Source organism: Felis catus, chromosome A3, assembly GCF_018350175.1.
Source record: "Felis catus isolate Fca126 chromosome A3, F.catus_Fca126_mat1.0, whole genome shotgun sequence".
NCBI lineage: Eukaryota > Metazoa > Chordata > Mammalia > Carnivora > Felidae > Felis > Felis catus.
The window spans coordinates 52299479-52317658 of record NC_058370.1 but is presented as its reverse complement, the minus strand read 5'-3'; the positions used below and the strand labels follow the sequence as shown (position 1 = coordinate 52317658).

At 35.2% G+C, this 18180-nt stretch overlaps 1 protein-coding gene across 2 annotated transcripts in view; it reads left to right on the top strand.

The window, feature by feature from the left end:
• Positions 1-18180, top strand: part of GCC2 (GRIP and coiled-coil domain containing 2) — a 62038-nt gene that overhangs the window by 17853 nt on the left and 26005 nt on the right. For both annotated transcript variants that reach the window (XM_003983863.6, XM_019826950.3), the window contains exons 10-13: positions 1451-1570; positions 4327-4491; positions 4791-4895; positions 5772-5934. In XM_003983863.6, the coding sequence (XP_003983912.4) occupies positions 1451-1570; positions 4327-4491; positions 4791-4895; positions 5772-5934 (553 nt within the window). The remainder of the gene's footprint in view (positions 1-1450; positions 1571-4326; positions 4492-4790; positions 4896-5771; positions 5935-18180) is intronic.

Sequence of the window (18180 nt, the reverse complement as noted above, 5' to 3'; positions counted from 1 at the left end):
TGTGATTATTCATTTGCTTGGAATCAATATAGGCATATGCATCGAGGAAATTAGACCATTGCACGCATGGCATTCATTTTTTGTTCCAGTGCTCCCCTTAGGAATAATATGTGATTATAGTCAGAATTTCCTGTGGCGAGCCATTATTTATTTAAGTCAGCTTTGTTATAGGAATCCCATTTTTGCAGCTCTTGACAACTATTAGAACCATAGCAAGTAAAAACGAAGACGAGATAGAGTTTAAGAAGATAAAGATCTCTGATCTATAGACTTAGAGGAATCTGCATGAAATACAAAAACAGCATGGAATCTTCTCTCTGTGGAAGACAAATGATTTCTCAACCCCATATTCATTTAAGCCAAGAAATAGCAGAACCCTCAGACAAATAAACATGGACAAACATATATATATATAAGCCAGATTTTTGGTTCCCACATCCTGTTTTTTGCCGATCATTAGATGGGTAGACCATAAAATTGAAACTCAGATCCCAACATTCAGCTACTAGTGTGGATAATAGTTGATTATGTATAAATCAGAATTAGAAACAAAATTATACTTAGCCAAGAGTCGGATTTGGCAAGCAAGAGCCAGAAAGAGCCTATAATTGTCACACATGAAACCCCAGAAGAGCCTGGGAAGGACTCAAGAAGTCCTGGTCTGAATGAAGGTCACTTTTTAGGCTTTCCAAAGTAAACTTTCAAAGAAAACTCAGATTTTGTTACTTATTCTGTACACAAATTCATTATGTGAAGAACAGTCGGTAGTTTTCCAAGAACCAAGGCAAAACCAGGATTTATTAGAGGAGGGGGAAAAAAAAAACAGTACACACAGTCTCAAAACAGTGAATCTCATTTACATACTTTGGAGGATAACCTAATTTGCCAGTATGTTGCAAAAAGGTCAGCCTGGGCATTTTGTTCTTGAGTAGGGACCAACCAAAAATATCAAAATTCCATTGGTTTTAGAGTCCAAAAAATGGTAAACATCTTGCCACAGAGAGTGAGACACTGATTGTATGAAATGTCTTCCTATGTCCTTCCATTAGCACTTATACCTTGTATTAGGCCAGGCCTCAAACATTTCCCTCATCACAATTCTTTAGGTGGAGTTAATAGGCCACCAGGTTAAGCTTTTTCTCCTCCCTCTTTAAATTTTATGTTACAGGAGTTTATTTTTATTGATGACTAGAATATATTTAACTTGCTGGTACTGTATAAATGTAAAATCCTTTTGCCCTTTAATAGTTCATCCCATACTAAAGTCCTCTGAACTATGTTAATTTTATTATACAGTGCCAATTAAATGTTCTGTCAAATGTTGAACTTAGCTAAGTGTTTTAAACTTTCAGAATGGACTCAAATGTTATATCAAGATGGTTTGGTAATATAGTCTGATTGGTCAAATGTATAATTGTCTAAAGTTAAGTCCTTTTGTTTTTTATTGAAGAATCTTTTATTAGAATATGATAAGCAGTCAGAGCAGTTGGATGTGGAAAAAGAACGTGCTAATAATTTTGAACATCACATAGAAGAACTTACAAGACAATTAAGGAATTCAACTTTTCAGGTAAAAAAATTTTGTGGAGGTATAATTGACATACAACATTATATTAGTTTAGTTTCAGGTGTACATCATGATTTGCATATATTTTGAAGTCTGGTTAACACCTATCCATATGTAGTTACAGAATTTTTTTTCCTTGCAATTAGAACTTTTAGGATTTACTCTCTTAACAACTTTCAAATATTCAATACAGTGTTATTGACTATAGCACCATGCTGTACATTTCATGACCTATTTATTTTATAACTGGAAGTTTATAACCTTTGACTGCCTACACTTATTTCACCCACCCCCACCCTGTGCCTCTGGCAACCACATATTCTATGAGCTTAGTTGTTTCGGTTTTTTTTTTTTTTTAATTGTACATATATGAGAGATCATATGGTATTTATCTTTCTCTGATTTATTTCACTTACCATGATGCCCTCAAGGTCCATCCATGTTGCCACAGATGGCAAGATTTCATACTTCTGTATGGCTGTATGGCCAAATAGTGTTCCATTTCATATATATACACACATACACATACATACATACATATACCACATGTTTTTTATCCATTCATCCATCAGTGAACACTTAGGTTGTTTCCTTATCCTGGCCATTGTAAGTCATGCTGCAGTAAACGTGGTTGTGCATATATCTTTTTGAGTTAGTGTTTCTATTTTCTTCGAATAAATACCCAGAAGTGTAATTACTGGATCATATGGTAGTTCTGTTTTTAATTTTTTGAGAACTTCCATAAGGTTTTCCACAGTGGCTGCACCAATTTACATTCCCAACCCTTTTCTCCACATCCTTGCCAACACTTGCTGTTTCTGTTTTTCTGATGATAGCCATTCTAACAGATATAAGATGATAGTTCATTGTGGTTTTGATTTACATTTCTTTGATAATCAGTGATGTTGAACATCTTTTCATGTACCTGTTAGCCATTTGTATGTCTTTGGAAAAATGCCTGTATAGATATTCTGCCCATTTTTAAATCGAATTGTTTGGTTTTTTGCTTTTGAATTGTACAAGTTCTTTATTTAGGCTGTTAACCCATTATCAGATATAAGATTTGCAAATGCTTTCTCCCATTCAATAGGTTGCCTTTTCATTCTGTTGATGGTTTCCTTTGCTATAAAGGTTTTGAATTTGATGCAGTCCCATTTGTTAATTTTTATTTTTGTTGCCTTTGCTTTTGGTATCAGGTTCAAAATATCATTGACAAGACCAGTGTCAAGGAGCATACTGCCATTGTCTAGGAGTCTTATGGTTTCAGGTCTTACATTCAAATCTTTAAACCATTTTAAGTTAATTTTTGTGTAAGATGAAGGTAGTGGTCCAGTTTCATTCATTTGCATGTGGACATCCAACTTGTCCAACACCATTTATTGGAAGAGACTGTACATTTCTTATTGTATATTCCTGGCTCCTTTGTCATAAGTGAATTGACCATATTATCATAGGTTTATCTCTGGGCTCTTTGTTTCGTTGACCTGCATGTCTGCTGTTATGCCAGTACCATACTGTTTTGAGTACTATAGTTTTGTAATATAGTATGAAATTGGGGAGCATGATAGCTCCAGTTTCATTCTTCTTTTTCAAGATTGCTTTGGCTATTTGGGCTCTTCTTAGGTTCTGTACAAATTTTGGGATTGTTCTAGTTCCCTGAAAAATGCCATTGAATTTTTCATAGGGATTGCATTGAATCTGTAGATTGCTTTGGTCAGGATAACAATATTTGGACTTTTGAAAAATATTAATTCTTCCAATCTATGAGCATAGAATATCTTCCCATTTATTTCTGTCATTTTCAATTTCTTCCATCAGTGTGTTAAAGTTTTAAGTCTTTCACCTCTTTGAATTTATTACTAGGTACTTTTTTTCTTTTTGATGCAGTTTTAAGTGGGATTGTTTATTCTTAATTCTTCTTTCTGATAGTTTGTCATTAGTGTATAGAAAACACAACAGATTTCTGTATATTGATCTTGTATTCTGCAGCTCTACTGAATTCGTTTATTCTAACAGTTTTTTGGTGGAGTCTTTAGGGTTTTCTATACATAGTATCCTGTCATCTGCAAATAGTGACAGTTTTACTTCTTCTTTTGTAATTCGGATGCCTTTTCTTTTTCTTGCTTATTGTTGTGGCTAGGACTTCTAATACTACGTTAAATAAAAATGTCACAAGTAGGAATCTTGTCTTGTTCCTGATCTTAGAGGAAAAACTTTTCACTATTGAGTATGATGTAGTTGTGGGCTTGTCATATACGGCCTTTATTATGTTGAGGTACATTCCTTACACACCCACTTGGTTGAAAGGACTTTTCAGGTAATTTTAAATTGAGTAAAAGCAAACATGAAAATTGTAATAAATATGTTTAAATTTCAGTATTTTTGCATAAAAACTTTTAATTAAAGTTAATATAAACTTAATTTCATTTTCTTTTTCCCCCTGTTGGGGGAAGACTGTGACAAAACAGCTGGCAACTCTCCTGTCTTATCTACTGCTCTAATCTTAGCTCCCTGGGGTATTTTTGGTTTTGTTTCTTTTTTGCTTTTCCTCTGCCAGTGCTTGTGGTCTCTTGTAATGTTTGCCAAATTTATTTTAACAATAGTGTTTTAAACTTCTTCTTGATTTTACATTATGTGGAATTGTTTTTGAAATCTTCAGTTTTCAAATTGTGCCATAATCTCATAATGTATTATTTTATTCTTCCTGTCTTGTACATATTTTTCTGCATGTTTACAGTAGTGAACATTTGTCATTCTAGTGTGAAAAATTAAATTCTGATAATGAAGATCTCCTGGCTCGTATTGAGACACTACAGTCTAATGCAAAGTTATTAGAAGTACAGATATTAGAAGTCCAAAAAGCCAAAGCAGTGGCAGACAAAGAGTTGGAAGCCGAAAAACTTCAGAAAGAACAGAAGATAAAGGTACAAACAGTCCCATGGAATTAATTTGTTATATACTGATATTTTTATTATATTACTTAAGTGAAGGAAAGACTATGAATACAACAGAGTTCATTAATTCCCTAATGTATGTGAACTATGAATTTGAGAATCCCAAGATATAATTTTGAGGTGCACATTTTTTAAATATTAGAAGGCTTTCAAGCTTTTTTTTGTATTTTAGTATGTCAAATTCATTTTATAGACCCTTACAAATACCTTTTTTTAATGCTAGTTGGCTTGGGGGGATGAGGTGGCAATATTTTTATTTTTAATTTCAGGAGCATGCCAGTTCTGTAAATGAACTTGAAGAACTTCAGCTTCAACTTCAGAAGGAAAAGAAACAGCTTCAGAAAACTATGCAAGAATTAGAGCTGGTTAGAAAGGTAAAATAAAATACTAAATTCAAAACTAAGATCAATATTCACAGTGTTAAACTATTCTAATAGTTTAGAAATGAAATATGTCAAAAATAAGGTTTTTGAGGTACCAAAATAATCATGTGTAGATTGTCAGCCTCGAAAAATTGCAAGTTTAACTTATTTCTCTCAGTCCTGTTTTTTCAGAAGAATCTAGGCTCAAAAATGATTAGATTTTGGTTTGATACTTCATTTTTTGTACAGGATTATTCTATGACACATGAAGATCTAATTAATGTCAAAAATGGGAATTTGTATTATACTTAAAACTTTGGCTAATTTTTCTCTACTTCTTCAAAGATGAGGCCAAAAAGAAAAGTACTGTAAGAGCTGCTTAAAATGTTAATATTTTAGGGGCACCTGAGTGGCTCAGTTGGTCAAGCGTCTGACTATTGATTGTGATCTCACGATTTAAGAGATTGAGCCGCACTGAGAGCATGGAGCCTGCTTAGGATTCTCTCTCTACCCCTCCCTCTCTGTCCCTCCCTGGCTCTCTCTCTCTCTCAAAATAAATAAATTAATTTAAAAAAATTTTTCAATGTTAATATTTTATAAATAAGAGCTCCATAGGTAGAACTATGAATTGTGGTTAATGAAAATTATGATGAAATTCAGTGAAACTGAGAAAGTTAGATTAAACTATTAGAAAATATTTTATTTTATAAAATTACAAATTAGAAAGTACCAATTTCTAGTTTGTTCATATGTGTAAACTTTCCATATTACAGAAAAGCATAATAGAATATGTTTATTCCTGTGGCATAATTTATAATTATGCAATTAACAGTTTTGCAAATCAACTGATCTACTATTATGTGGATCTTTTATTTCTGATATGTGCAGGATGCCCAGCAAACCACATTGATGAATATGGAAATAGCTGATTATGAACGCTTGATGAAAGAACTAAATCAAAAGTTAGCTAATAAAAACAGCAAGATAGAAGATTTGGAGCAAGAAATAAAAATTCAGAAGCAGAAACAAGAAACCCTGCAAGAAGAAATGGGTGAGTAAAACAAAATTCACTTTAACTTACAATAATTTCATCATAACAGAACACAGGGCAGCAACATTAGGTGTTCATTTCACCAGTCTTTGACTGCCAACCAGAGCTTTCACACAATGCTCACTATTCTTAAGGACCAGGAGGGTTGTAAAACCATGTTTTGTTTGGATGTGTACAGTCTGCGTTGGTGAATAATGCATTCACTTACTTAAACATTTCTTAAGTACCTGCTATGTGAGTGATACAAAGGTAAGAAATGGTCTTATCCACGATTTGCTGGTTGTCAGCAGAGTAGGAACATCAAATAGCAATTAAACCTTCTTTTTAAGGTGATTACATTCCATTCTTTCCATAAAATGATTTCTCATGTATGCACCTAAAGCTCTAAATATCCCCAGGCACTCCTTCAGCCACATCTCATAAGCTGGTATGTTATACTTCTTATTCCACTCAAGATTTTTTAAATTTCCTTTGGATTTCTTCTTTGACCCATGGGTTATTTACAAGTGTGTTATTTAATTTGTTTGAAGGAATTTCAAATATCTTTCTGTTAATGATTTCTAACTGAATTCTGTTGTAGTTAAAAAACATATTCTGCATGATTTCAGTCCTTTTAAGTTTATTCAGTTTTGTATTAGGGTTCAGAATAAGATTTCTTTTGGTGAATGCTCCTTAGGCACTTGAAAACAATGTGTTCAACTGTATTAGTTGTTGGATAGAGTGTTCTAACTAATGTCAATTAAGTCAAGTTAGGTGACTGTTTAAGTTTTCTGTATTTTTTTTTTCAACGTTTATTTATTTTTGGGACAGAGAGAGACAGAGCATGAACGGGGGAGGGGCAGAGAGAGAGGGAGACACAGAATCGGAAACAGGCTCCAGGCTCCGAGCCATCAGCCCAGAGCCTGACGCGGGGCTCAAACTCACGGACCGCGAGATTGTGACCTGGCTGAAGTCGGACGCTTAACTGACTGCGCCACCCAGGCACCCCAGTTTTCTGTATTTTTAATGATTTTCTGATTACTGCTTTATCAAGTATGGAGAGAGGGATATTGAATTTCCTGAACATAACTGTGGATTTCTTTCTGTTTTCATTTCTGTTAGTTTTGGCTTCATATATTTAGAAACTCTGGAATTAGCTACATTTACATTTAGAATCATTACTTGTTCTTGGTAATTTAATTCCTCTATTGTTATGAAATGTGTCTTATTACTAGTAATATTTATTTTTCTAAAGTCCACTTTGATATTAATGTAACCACTCCAGCTTTCTTTTATTGTTTACATAGCATGTCTTTTCCTATCCTTTGGCTTGAGACCTAAGTCTATAAAATATTCCTTTTAGATAGCATATAGTTGGGTCTTCCTTTTCTCTCCAAGCTGACAGTCTCTGCTATTTAATTGGAATATATAAGTCATTTATTTTTAACATAAATATTTATGTGATTAGATTTAAATCTATCTTGCTGATTATTTTCTATTGTTCTTGTAATTCATTTCCTTTCTCCTCTTTTATCTGCCTTCTTTTGAATTAATTTATATGATGCTATTTTATCTCTTTTATTAGCTATACCATTGTTAGTGTTTAGTGGTGGGTTTAGGGTTTATAATATATCATAAGTTTATTACAGATTACATTTAAGTAAATTATACCACTTCATATATAGTATAAGAATCTTACAGTACTGTTTGTTTCCCCATTGTTGGTCTTTATTTTTATCACACATTTGCTTCACATGTTTTTCACATGTGTTAGGAATGTAATAACTGTGTTGTTTTTCTTTAAAAATATTTCTTTATTAAAGAGAGATATGCAAACCATGGCCCACAGTTAATCATATATATATGTAGGTTTTTATATTTGTATGTGTGTGTGTGTGTATGTGTATATATATATATATATATATATATATATATATATATATATATATAAAGGTTTTATTGAAACATTGCCATGTACATTTGTGTGTATCACCTATGGCTACTTTCATGCTATAACAGCACAGTTGAGTAGTTGTAACAGATACTGTATCACCTGCAACACTATAATATTTATTACCTCACCATGTAAAACATTTTCCAATCCCTGTTTTAAAGAAATAAAAAACTAGAAAAAAATTTTTTAACTATTTACCCACATATTTACTATCTCTGTTGCTCTTCATTTCATGTATATCCAGATTTCATCAAGTATGACTTTCCTTTTGCCTGAAGGACTTCCTTTAACATATCTTGTACTGTGGGCTGTAGGTATTGAATTCTGTTATGTCTTTCACCCCCAAAAAATTGCCTTCATTTTTTTCTTAACTGTAAAATTTTATTCTTTTTTTTTTTTTTTACATCCAAGTTAGTTACTATATAATACAACAATGATTTCAGGGTAGATTCCATAATGCCTGTTACCCATTTAGCCCATCTCCCCCTCCCTCCCACAACCCCTCAAGTAACCCTCTGTTTGTTCTCCATGTTTAAGAGTCTTATGTTTTTCCCCCTCCCCATTTTTATATTACTTTTCCTTCCCTTCCCTTGTGTTCATCTGGTATGTGTCTTAAAGTCCTCAGAGTGAAGTCATATAATATTTGTCTTTCTCTGACTAATTATGCTTAGCATAATACCTTTAGTTCCATCCACATACTTGCAAATGGCAAGATTTCATTCTTTTTGATGGCTGAGTAATACTCCATTGTCTATATATACCACATCTTCTTTATCCATTCATCCATATGTGGACGTTTGGGCTCTTTCCATACTTTGATTGTTGTTGTTGCTAGTGCTGCTATAAACAGCACACCTGTATCCCTTGGATAAATACCTAGTAGTGCAATTGCTGGGTCATAGGGTAGTTCTGTTTTTACTTTTTTGAGGAAACTCCATACTGTTTCCAGAGTGGCTGCACCAGTTTGCATTTCCACCAGCAGTGCAACAGGGTTCCTCTTTCTCTACATCTTCGCCAACATCTGTTGTTGCCTGAGTTATTAATTATAGCCATTCTGACTGATGTGAGGTGGTATCTCATTGTGGTTTTGATTTGTATTTCCTGAAGATGAGTGATGTTGAGCATTTTTCATGTGTCTGTTGGCCATCTGGATGTCTTCCTTGGATAAGTGTCTATTCATGTCTGTTGCCCTTTTCTTCACTGGATTATTTGTTTTTTGGGTGTTGAGTTTGATAAGTTCTTTATAGATTTTGGATAATAACCCTTTATCTGATATGTCATTTGCAAATATTTTCTCCCATTCCATCGGTTGCCTTTTAGTTTTACTGATTGTTGATTTCAAGTTTCATAGCATTGTGGTCTGAAATATGCACAGTATGATCTCGATCTTTTTGTACTTGTTGAGGGCTGATTTGTGTCCCGGTATGTGGTCTGTTCTGGAGAACAATCCATGTGCACTAGAGAAGAATGTATATTCCGCTGCTTTAGGATGAAATCTTCTGCATATATCTGTTAAGTCCATCTGGTCCAGTGTTTTATTCAAAGACATTGTTTCCTTGTTGGTTTTTTGTTTAGATGATCTGTCTATTGCTGGAAGTGGGGGTGTTGAAGTCCCCTACTATTATGGTATTATTATCAATGAGTTTTTTATGTTTGTGATTAATTGATTTATATGCTTGGGTGTTTCCACAGTTGGTGCATAAATGTTTACAATTGTCAGGTCTTCTTGGTGGATAGACCCCTTAATTATGATAAAATGCCCTTCTTCATCTCTTGCTACAGTCTTTAAAGTCTAGGTTGTCTGATATAAATATGGCTACTCTGGCTTTCTTTTATTGACCATTAGCATGATAGATGGTTCTCCATCCCCTCACTTTCAATCTGAAGGTGTCTTTAGATTAAAGTGGGTGTCTTGTAAACAGCGTATAGATGGATCTTGTTTCCTTGTCCATTCTGTCACCCTATGTCTTTTGATTGGAGCATTTAATACATTGATTTACAGTGAGCACTGAAAGATATGAATTTATTACCATTATGTTACTTGTAGAGTTGGAGTTTCTGCTGGTGTTCTTTCGTTCTTTCTAGTCTTTGTTCCTTTTGGTCTTTATTTTATTTATTTACTTATTTATTTATTTAGTCTTTTCTCCCTCAGGGAACCCTCCTTAAAATTTCTTGCAGGACTTGTGTAGTGGTCACGAACTCCTTTAATTTTTGTTTGGGAAACTTTTAATCTGTCCTTCTATTTTGAATGACAGCCTTGCTGGATAAAGAGTTCTTGGCTGCATATTTTTTCTGATTCAGCACATTGAATGTATCCTGCCACTCCTTTCTGGCTTGCCAAGTTTCTGTGGACAAGTCTGCTGCAAATCTGATTTGTCTTCCCTTGTAGGTTAAGAACTTTTTTTCCTTTGCTGCTTTCATGATTCTCTCCTTGCCTGAGTATTTTGTGAATTTGACTATGATAGGCCTTGCTGACAGTTGTTTTTTTTTTTAATCTAATGGGAGTCCTCTGTGCTTCCTGGATTTTGATGTCTGTTTCTTCCCCCAGCTTAGGAAAGTTTTCTGCTATGATTTGCTCCCATAACCCTTCTACCTCTTTTTCTCTCTCTTCATCTTCTGGGACCCCTATGATTCTAACGTTGTTCCTTTTTAATGAGTCACTGATTTCTCTAATTCTTAAATTGTGCTCTTTTTCCTTAGTCTCCCTCTTTTTTTCTGCTTCATTATTCTCCATAAGTTTGTCCTCTATATCACTGATTCTCTGCTCTGTCTCATCCATCCTTGACGCCATGGCATCCATTCGAGATTTCAGCTCAGTTATAACATTTTTTATTTCATCCTGACTGGCTTTTACTTCTTTTATCTCTGCAGAAAGGGATTCTAATCTATTTTCGACTCCAGCTAGTATTCTTATTTCATGATTCTAATTCTGGTCAGACATCTTGCTTGTATCTGTGTTAGTTAAGCCCCTTCCTGTCATTTCTTCCTCCTCTTTCTTTTGGGATGAATTCCTTCGTTTCGTCATTTTGAGGGGAGAATGCCTTCATTTTTGAAAGATAGTTCTGCTGGGCATAGAATTTTATGATGTGCATCGTTATGTTTTCTTTCCCTGTTTATATCCTGCTTGTGGTTTTTTGCATTTCTTCTCTGTATTTAGATTTTCTAGTTTTCTTCAAGTTGATCATATTTTTGGCCATTGTTTACTTTATTCTTTCTTGTTTAAATCCTCCTTCTTTTTTCCCCTGAGATTCCAATTACACACATTAGACCACTTGATATATCACCATAGATTAGTGATAATTTGTTCATTTTTTCTATTTTTTTTTCACTTTCTGAGCTTCTTTTTGGATACTTTCTATTATTAAATATAATATAGTTTCTATTCTAGTTGTTTCTATTAGTAAGTAATTTTTAAATTCTCTCATCTCCAGAGTCTAATATTTTATTACCATCCATTGATATTTTCTTGAGGTATTATATTTTTCATCTCCAGAAATTCCATTTGTGTTTTTTTTGTTCCTGTTTTCCATTTATCTCTTCATTATATTTTCCTTCCAGTCTTTAAGCATATTCTGTGATTTATTGTTCTAAATCTATTGATTGAATTTTTTTCTCCTGTTATCAGTAATAATTCCCTGCTTCTTTGCATGGGAAATAATTTTTTAATTGGATGTGAATTTTACATGTTGAGTGCTAGATTTTTTGTATTCACTTACAGAGTTAAACTTTGGCAGGCATTTATAGATCAGTTTTATTCTTTTGTGGCTTGTTTTTCCTTCTTTTTTATTTTTTAGGACAAGTGTAGAGAGCCCTTTCATACAGATTTAGTTCAGCCTCTCTACTAAAATAGGGATCTTCTGATGTCTACTGAGTGCCTATGTATTAAACAACGTCTCTTTACTCTGGCTGGTTGGAACAATTTATAGCCCTTTGTGAGCCCTGGGAATTGTTCCAATTATAGGTCCCTATTCACTGTTCTTTCCAAAGCTATTGTTCTTTGAATCTCAGCAAGACCACTGCTCTGTTTGGGAGTCCCTTTCTGTACCACAGTCTAGAAATTGCCTCCTGACCAAAAGCTGCACTGTAATAGGGCTCACCTTGTTTACCTTCTCTCAGGGATCACAGCTCTATAGTGCTTATTGTCTAATGTCAGAAAGCAGGATTATTTTTCATATATTTTGTTCAGTTTTCTAATTGATTATGGTGGAAAGTAAGTCTAAAACTTGTTACTCCCACATGACAAGAAGCAGAAATCCCATAAAATGATTTGAGGTGGCTGCAAAGATACTACTGTACAATATTTCAGATATATAAATGATGAGGAAATGAGATAAAAGCAAATGTTGAGATATAGGACTATACAGTAAAGTCAGACATAACATCAAGACATAAAGTGTATGTTCTGTGTGCTTTTGGTATCACTTTGGTCTCCATAAATTGGCTTGGAGTTTCCCAGAAGCCATACAAAGACAGAAACATTCTCATGTACAGAGTTTATAATAGCCACAATATTAAAACAAATGTGATAATTGCAAGAAACATAGCTTTTCCTGGTACTAAGATGTGTGAGAGAATTTTTTTTTAAGACATTTTTATAAAAGAGGGTGCCTGGGTGGCTCAGTCGGTTAAGCATCCAACCTCGGCTCAAGTCATGACCTCACGGTTTGTGAGTTCAAGCCCTGCATCGGGCTCTGTGCTGACAGCTCAGAGCCTGAAGCCTGCTTTGGATTCTGTGTCTCCTCTCTCTGCCCCTCCCCCACTTGTGCTCTGTCTCTCTGTCCATGAAAAATAAATGAAAAAAAAAATTTTTTTAAGACATTTTTATGAAAGAAACACTGTGTTATGTGGTCCCAGGCCATAACTTGAATGGTCCCAGACCTAACTTGAATATCACACAGTATTGGAGAGCTTTTTGGAAAGCCCAGGCACAGATGTAAAGAATCAGAATCTTAAAGTGTGGGGCATTAAAATCTGTGTTTTCCAGGCATACCTGGGTGGCTTAGTTGGTTGAGCGTCTGACTTTACCTCAGGTCATGGTCTCATGATTGTGGTTTCAAACCCCCCGTTGGGGCCTATGCTGATAGCTCAGAGCCTGCTTCTGATTCTGTATCTTTCTCTCTCTCTTCCCCTCTTCTGTTTGCCCTCTGTCTCTCAAAAATAAAAATAAATGTAAAAAAAAGGTTTTTTTAATAAAATCAGTGTTTTCAATAGTCTCATATGTGATTTTGAAGCTAATGCTACCTTAGGAATGTCAAACATCCAGAAATAGCAAAAATTAAAACCACCAAATCAATAAATAATATTTAGTAAGAATCTCGTGTGCATATAAGAACATTTCACAAAATGGGAGTTTTCAAATTCAGAGACTGATAGCCCATGGGTATTACCTTACAGGATTGGCTTGTAAAGTGAAAATAAGTAAATTTAACCTTTACAATGATTGGTTATTACATTGGGGGTTCCCAGATGACAAGTTCACTTGTTTTGCACAATAAGCTAAATAAGTTTCAGTTATATGACTTAAATGGTTTTGTCTGCTCGGGGAATTTTCAAACCCAGTATCCATTTTATATTTACTTTTAACAGAAACCACTGATAATCCAGATAATCCAGATTTGTATTTTCAATGGCATCCCCACAATAAATAAAGTAACAAATCTCCCATGAATGTTTCATAATGGGTATTTCATTCAACCTGTAGCCAAATCACAGCTGAATAAACGTGATTCCATGAATAAACAAAGGAATGAAGCCACATATGCAGACTTCTGATATCTGCCTGCATCCAGGGGGGAAAAAATAACATATTCAGATAATTGAAACGACTGTAGAGTTTCCAGACAATTCACTATGCATGTATCTCTTCTTATGTACATACCATATTTTCCAACTGTGTCCTTGGTGCATTGAAAGGTAGAACTCTAGATTATGTTCCTTCAGTAAAACATTTGGGATTCTTTTGTTGTTTTTTTTCAATATATGATATTTATTGTCAAATTGGTTTCCATGCAACACCCAGTGCTCATCCCAAAAGGTGCCCTCCTCAATACCCATCACCACCCTCCCCTCTCTCCCACCCCCCATCAACCCTCAGTTTCTTCTCACTTTTTAAGAGTCTCTTATGCTTTGGCTCTCTCCCACTCTAACCTCTTTTTTTTTTTTTTCCTTCCCCTCCACCATGGGTCTCTGATAGGTTTCTCAGAATCCACATAAGAGTGAAAACATATGGTATCTGTCTTTCTCTGTATGGCTTATTTCACTTAGCATAACACTCTCCAGTTCCATCCATGTTGCTACAAAGGGACATATTTCATTCTTTCTCATTGCCACGTAGTACTCCATTGTGTATATAAACCACTATTTCGTTATTCATTCATCAGTTGATGGACATTTAGGCTCTTTCCATAATTTGGCTATTGTTGAGAGTGCTGCTATAAACATTGGGGTACAAGTGCCCCTATACATCAGTACTCCTGTATCTCTTTCCCCTTTCTCTACATCCTCTCCAGCATCTATACTCTCCTAATTTGTTCCTTTTGGCCATTCTGACTGGCATGAGGGGATATCTGAGTGTGGTTTTGATTTGTGTTTCCATGATGAGGAGCAACGTTGAGCATCTTTTCAAGTGCCTGTTGGCCATCCGGATGTCTTCTTTAGAGAAGTGTCTGTTCATGTTTCCTGCCCATTTCTTCACTGGATTATTTGTTTTTCGGGTGTGGAGTTTGGTGAGCTCTTTATAGATTTTGGATACTAGCCCTTTGTCCGATATGTCATTTGCGAATATCTTTTCCCATTCCGTTGGTTGCCTTTTAGTTTTGTTGGTTGTTTCCTTTGCTGTGCAGAAGCTTTTTATCTTCATAAGGTCCCAGTAACTCATTTTTGCTTTTAATTCCCTTGCCTTTGGAGATGTGCAAGTAAGAAATTGCTGAGGCTGAGGTCAGAGAGGTCTTTTCCTGCTTTCTCCTCTAGAGTTTTGATGGTTTCCTGTCTCACATTCAGGTCCTTTATCCATTTTGAGTTTATTTTTGTGAATGGTGTGAAAAATGGTCTAGTTTCAATCTTCTGCATGTTGCTGTCCAGTTCTCCCAGCACCATTTGTTAAAGAGACTTTTTTCCATTGTATGTTCTTTCCTGCTTTGTCAAAGATGAGTTGGCCATACGTTTGTGGGTCTAGTTCTGGGGTTTCTATTCTATTCCATTGGTCTATGTGGTCTGTTTTTGTGCCAATACCATGCTGTCTTGATGATGACAGCTTTGTAGTAGAGGCTAAAGTCTGGGATTGTGATGCCTCCTGCTTTGGTCTTCTTCTTCAAAATTACCTTGGCTATTCAGGGCCTTTTGTGGTTCCATATGAATTTTAGGATTACTTGTTCTAGTTTCGAGAAGAATGCTGGTGCAATTTTGATTGGGATTGCATTGAATGTGTAGATGGCTTTGGGTAGTATTGACATGTTGACAATATTTATTCTTCCAATCCATGAGCATGGAATGTTTTTCCATTTCTTTATATCTTCTTCAATTACCTTCATAAGCCTTCTATAGTTTTCAGCATACAGATCTTTTACATCTTTGGTTACATTTATTCCTAGGTATTTTATGCTTCTTGGTACAATTGTGAATGGGATCAGTTTATTTGTCTTTCTGTATCTTCATTATTAGTGTATAAGAATGCAACTGATTTCTGTACATTGATTTTGTATCCTGCAACTTTGCTGAATTCCTGTATCAGTTCTAGCAGACTTTTGGTGGAGTCTACCAGATTTTCCATGTATAATATCATGTCATCTGCAAAAAGCGAAAGCTTGACTTCATCTTTGCCAATTTTGATGCCTTTGATTTCCTTTTGTTGTCTGATTGCTGATGCTAGAACTTCCAACACTATGTTAAACAACAGCGGTGAGAATGGACATTCCTGTTGTGTTCCTGATCTCAGGGAAAAAGCTCTCAGTTTTTCCCCATTGAGGATGATGTTAGCTGTGGGCTTTTCATAAATGGCTTTTATAATGGCTTTTATGATGTTTTTTATGATGTTTAAGTATGTTCCTTCTATCCCGACTTTCTCAAGGGTTTTTATTAAGAAAGGGTGCTGGATTTTGTCAAAGGCCTTTTCTGCATCGATTGACAGGATCATATGGTTCTTATCTTTTCTTTTACTAATGTGATGTATCACATTGATTGATTTGCGAATGTTGAACCAGCCCTGCATCCCAGGAATGAATCCCACTTGATCATGGTGAATAATTCTTTTTATATGCTGTTGAATTCTAGTTGCTAGTATCTTACTGAGAATTTTTGCATCCATATCATCAGGGATATTGGCCTGTAGTTCTCTTTTTTTTACTGGGTCTCTGTCTGGTTTAGGAATCAAAGTAATACTGGCTTCATAGAATGAGTCTGGAAGTTTTCCTTCCCTTTCTATTTTTTGGAATAGCTTAAGAAGGATAGGTATTATCTCCGCTTTAAATGTCTGGTAGAACTCCCCTGGAAAGCCATCTGGTCCTGGACTCTTATTTGTTGGGAGATTTTTGATAACTGATTCAATTTCTTCGCTGGTTATGTGTCTTATTCAAGCTTTCTCTTTCCTCCTGATTGAGTTTTGGAAGTGTGTGGGTGTTTAGGAATTTGCCCATTTCTTCTAGGTTGTCCAGTTTGTTGGTTTATAATTTTTCAGAGTATTCCCTGATAATTGCTTGTATCTCTGAGGGATTGGTTGTAATAATTCCATTTTCATTCATGATTTTATCTATTTGGGTCATCTCCCTTTTCTTTTTGAGAAGCCTGGCTAGAGGTTTATCAATTTTGTTTATTTTTTCAAAAAACCAACTCTTGGTTTCGTTGATCTGCCCTACCGTTTTTGTAGATTCTATATTGTTTATTTCTGCTCTGATCTTTATTATTTCTCTTCTTCTGCTGGGTTTAGGCTGTCTTTGCTGTTCTGCTTCTGTTTCCTTTAGGTGTGCTGTTAGATTTTGTATTTGGGATTTTTCTTGTTTCTTGAGATAGGCCTGGATTGCAATGTATTTTCCTCTCAGGACTGCCTTCGCTGCATCCCAAAGCGTTTGGATTGTTGTATTTTCATTTTCCTTTGTTTCCATATATTTTTAAATTTCTTCTCTAATTGCCTGGTTGACCCACTCATTCGTTAGTGGGGTGTTCTTTACCCTCCATGCTTTTGGAGGTTTTCCAGACTTTTTTCTGTGGTTGATTTCCAGCTTCATCGCATTGTGGTCTGAAAGTGTGCATGGTATGATCTCAATTCTTGTATACTTATGAAGGGCTGTTTTGTGACCCAGTATATGATCTATCTTGGAGAATGTTGCATGTGCACTCGAGAAGAAAGTATATTCTGTTGCTTTGGGATGTAGAGTTCTAAATATATCTGTCAAGTCCATCTGATCCAATCTTTCATTCAGGGCCCTTGTTTCTTTATTGGCCGTGTATCTAGATGATCTGTCCATTTCTGTAAGTGGAGTGTTAAAGTCCCCTGCAGTTACCACATTCTTATCAATAAGGTTGCTTATGTTTATGAGTAATTGTTTTATTTATTTGGGGGCTCCCATATTCGGTGCACAGACATTTATAATTGTTAGCTCTTCCTGATGGATACTCCCTGTAATTATTACATAATGCCTGTAATTCTTCATCTGTTGTGACAGCCTTTAATTTAAAGTCTAGTTTGTCTGATATAAGTATGGCCACTCCAGCTTTCTTTTGACTTCCAGTAGCATGATAAATAGTTCTCCATCCCCTCACTCTCAATCTGAAGGTGTCCTCAGGTCTAAAATGAGTCTCTTGTAGACAGCAAATAGATGGGTCTTGTGTTTTTATCTATTCTGATACCCTATGTCTTTTGGTTGGCACATTTAGTCCATTTACATTCAGTGTTATTATAGAAAGATATGGCTATAGTGTCATTGTGATGTCTGTGTGTTTTATGCTTGTAGTGATGTCTCTGGTACTTTGTCTCACAGGATCCCCCTTAGGATCTCTTGTAGGGCTCGTTTAGTGGTGACAAATTCCTTCAGTTTTTGTTTGTTTGGGAAGACCTTTATCTCTCCTTCTATTCTAAATGACAGACTTGCTGGATAAAGGATTCTCGGCTGCATATTTTTTCTGTTCTTCACATTGAAGATCTCCTGCCATTCCTTTCTGGCCTGCCAAGTTTCAGAAGAGAGATCCATCACAAATCTTATCAGTTTCCCTTTATATGTTAGAGCACGTTTTTCCCTCGCTGCTTTCAGAATTTTCTCTTTATCCTTGTATTTTGCAGTTTCCCTATGATATGTTGTGCAGAAGATCGATTCAAGTTACAT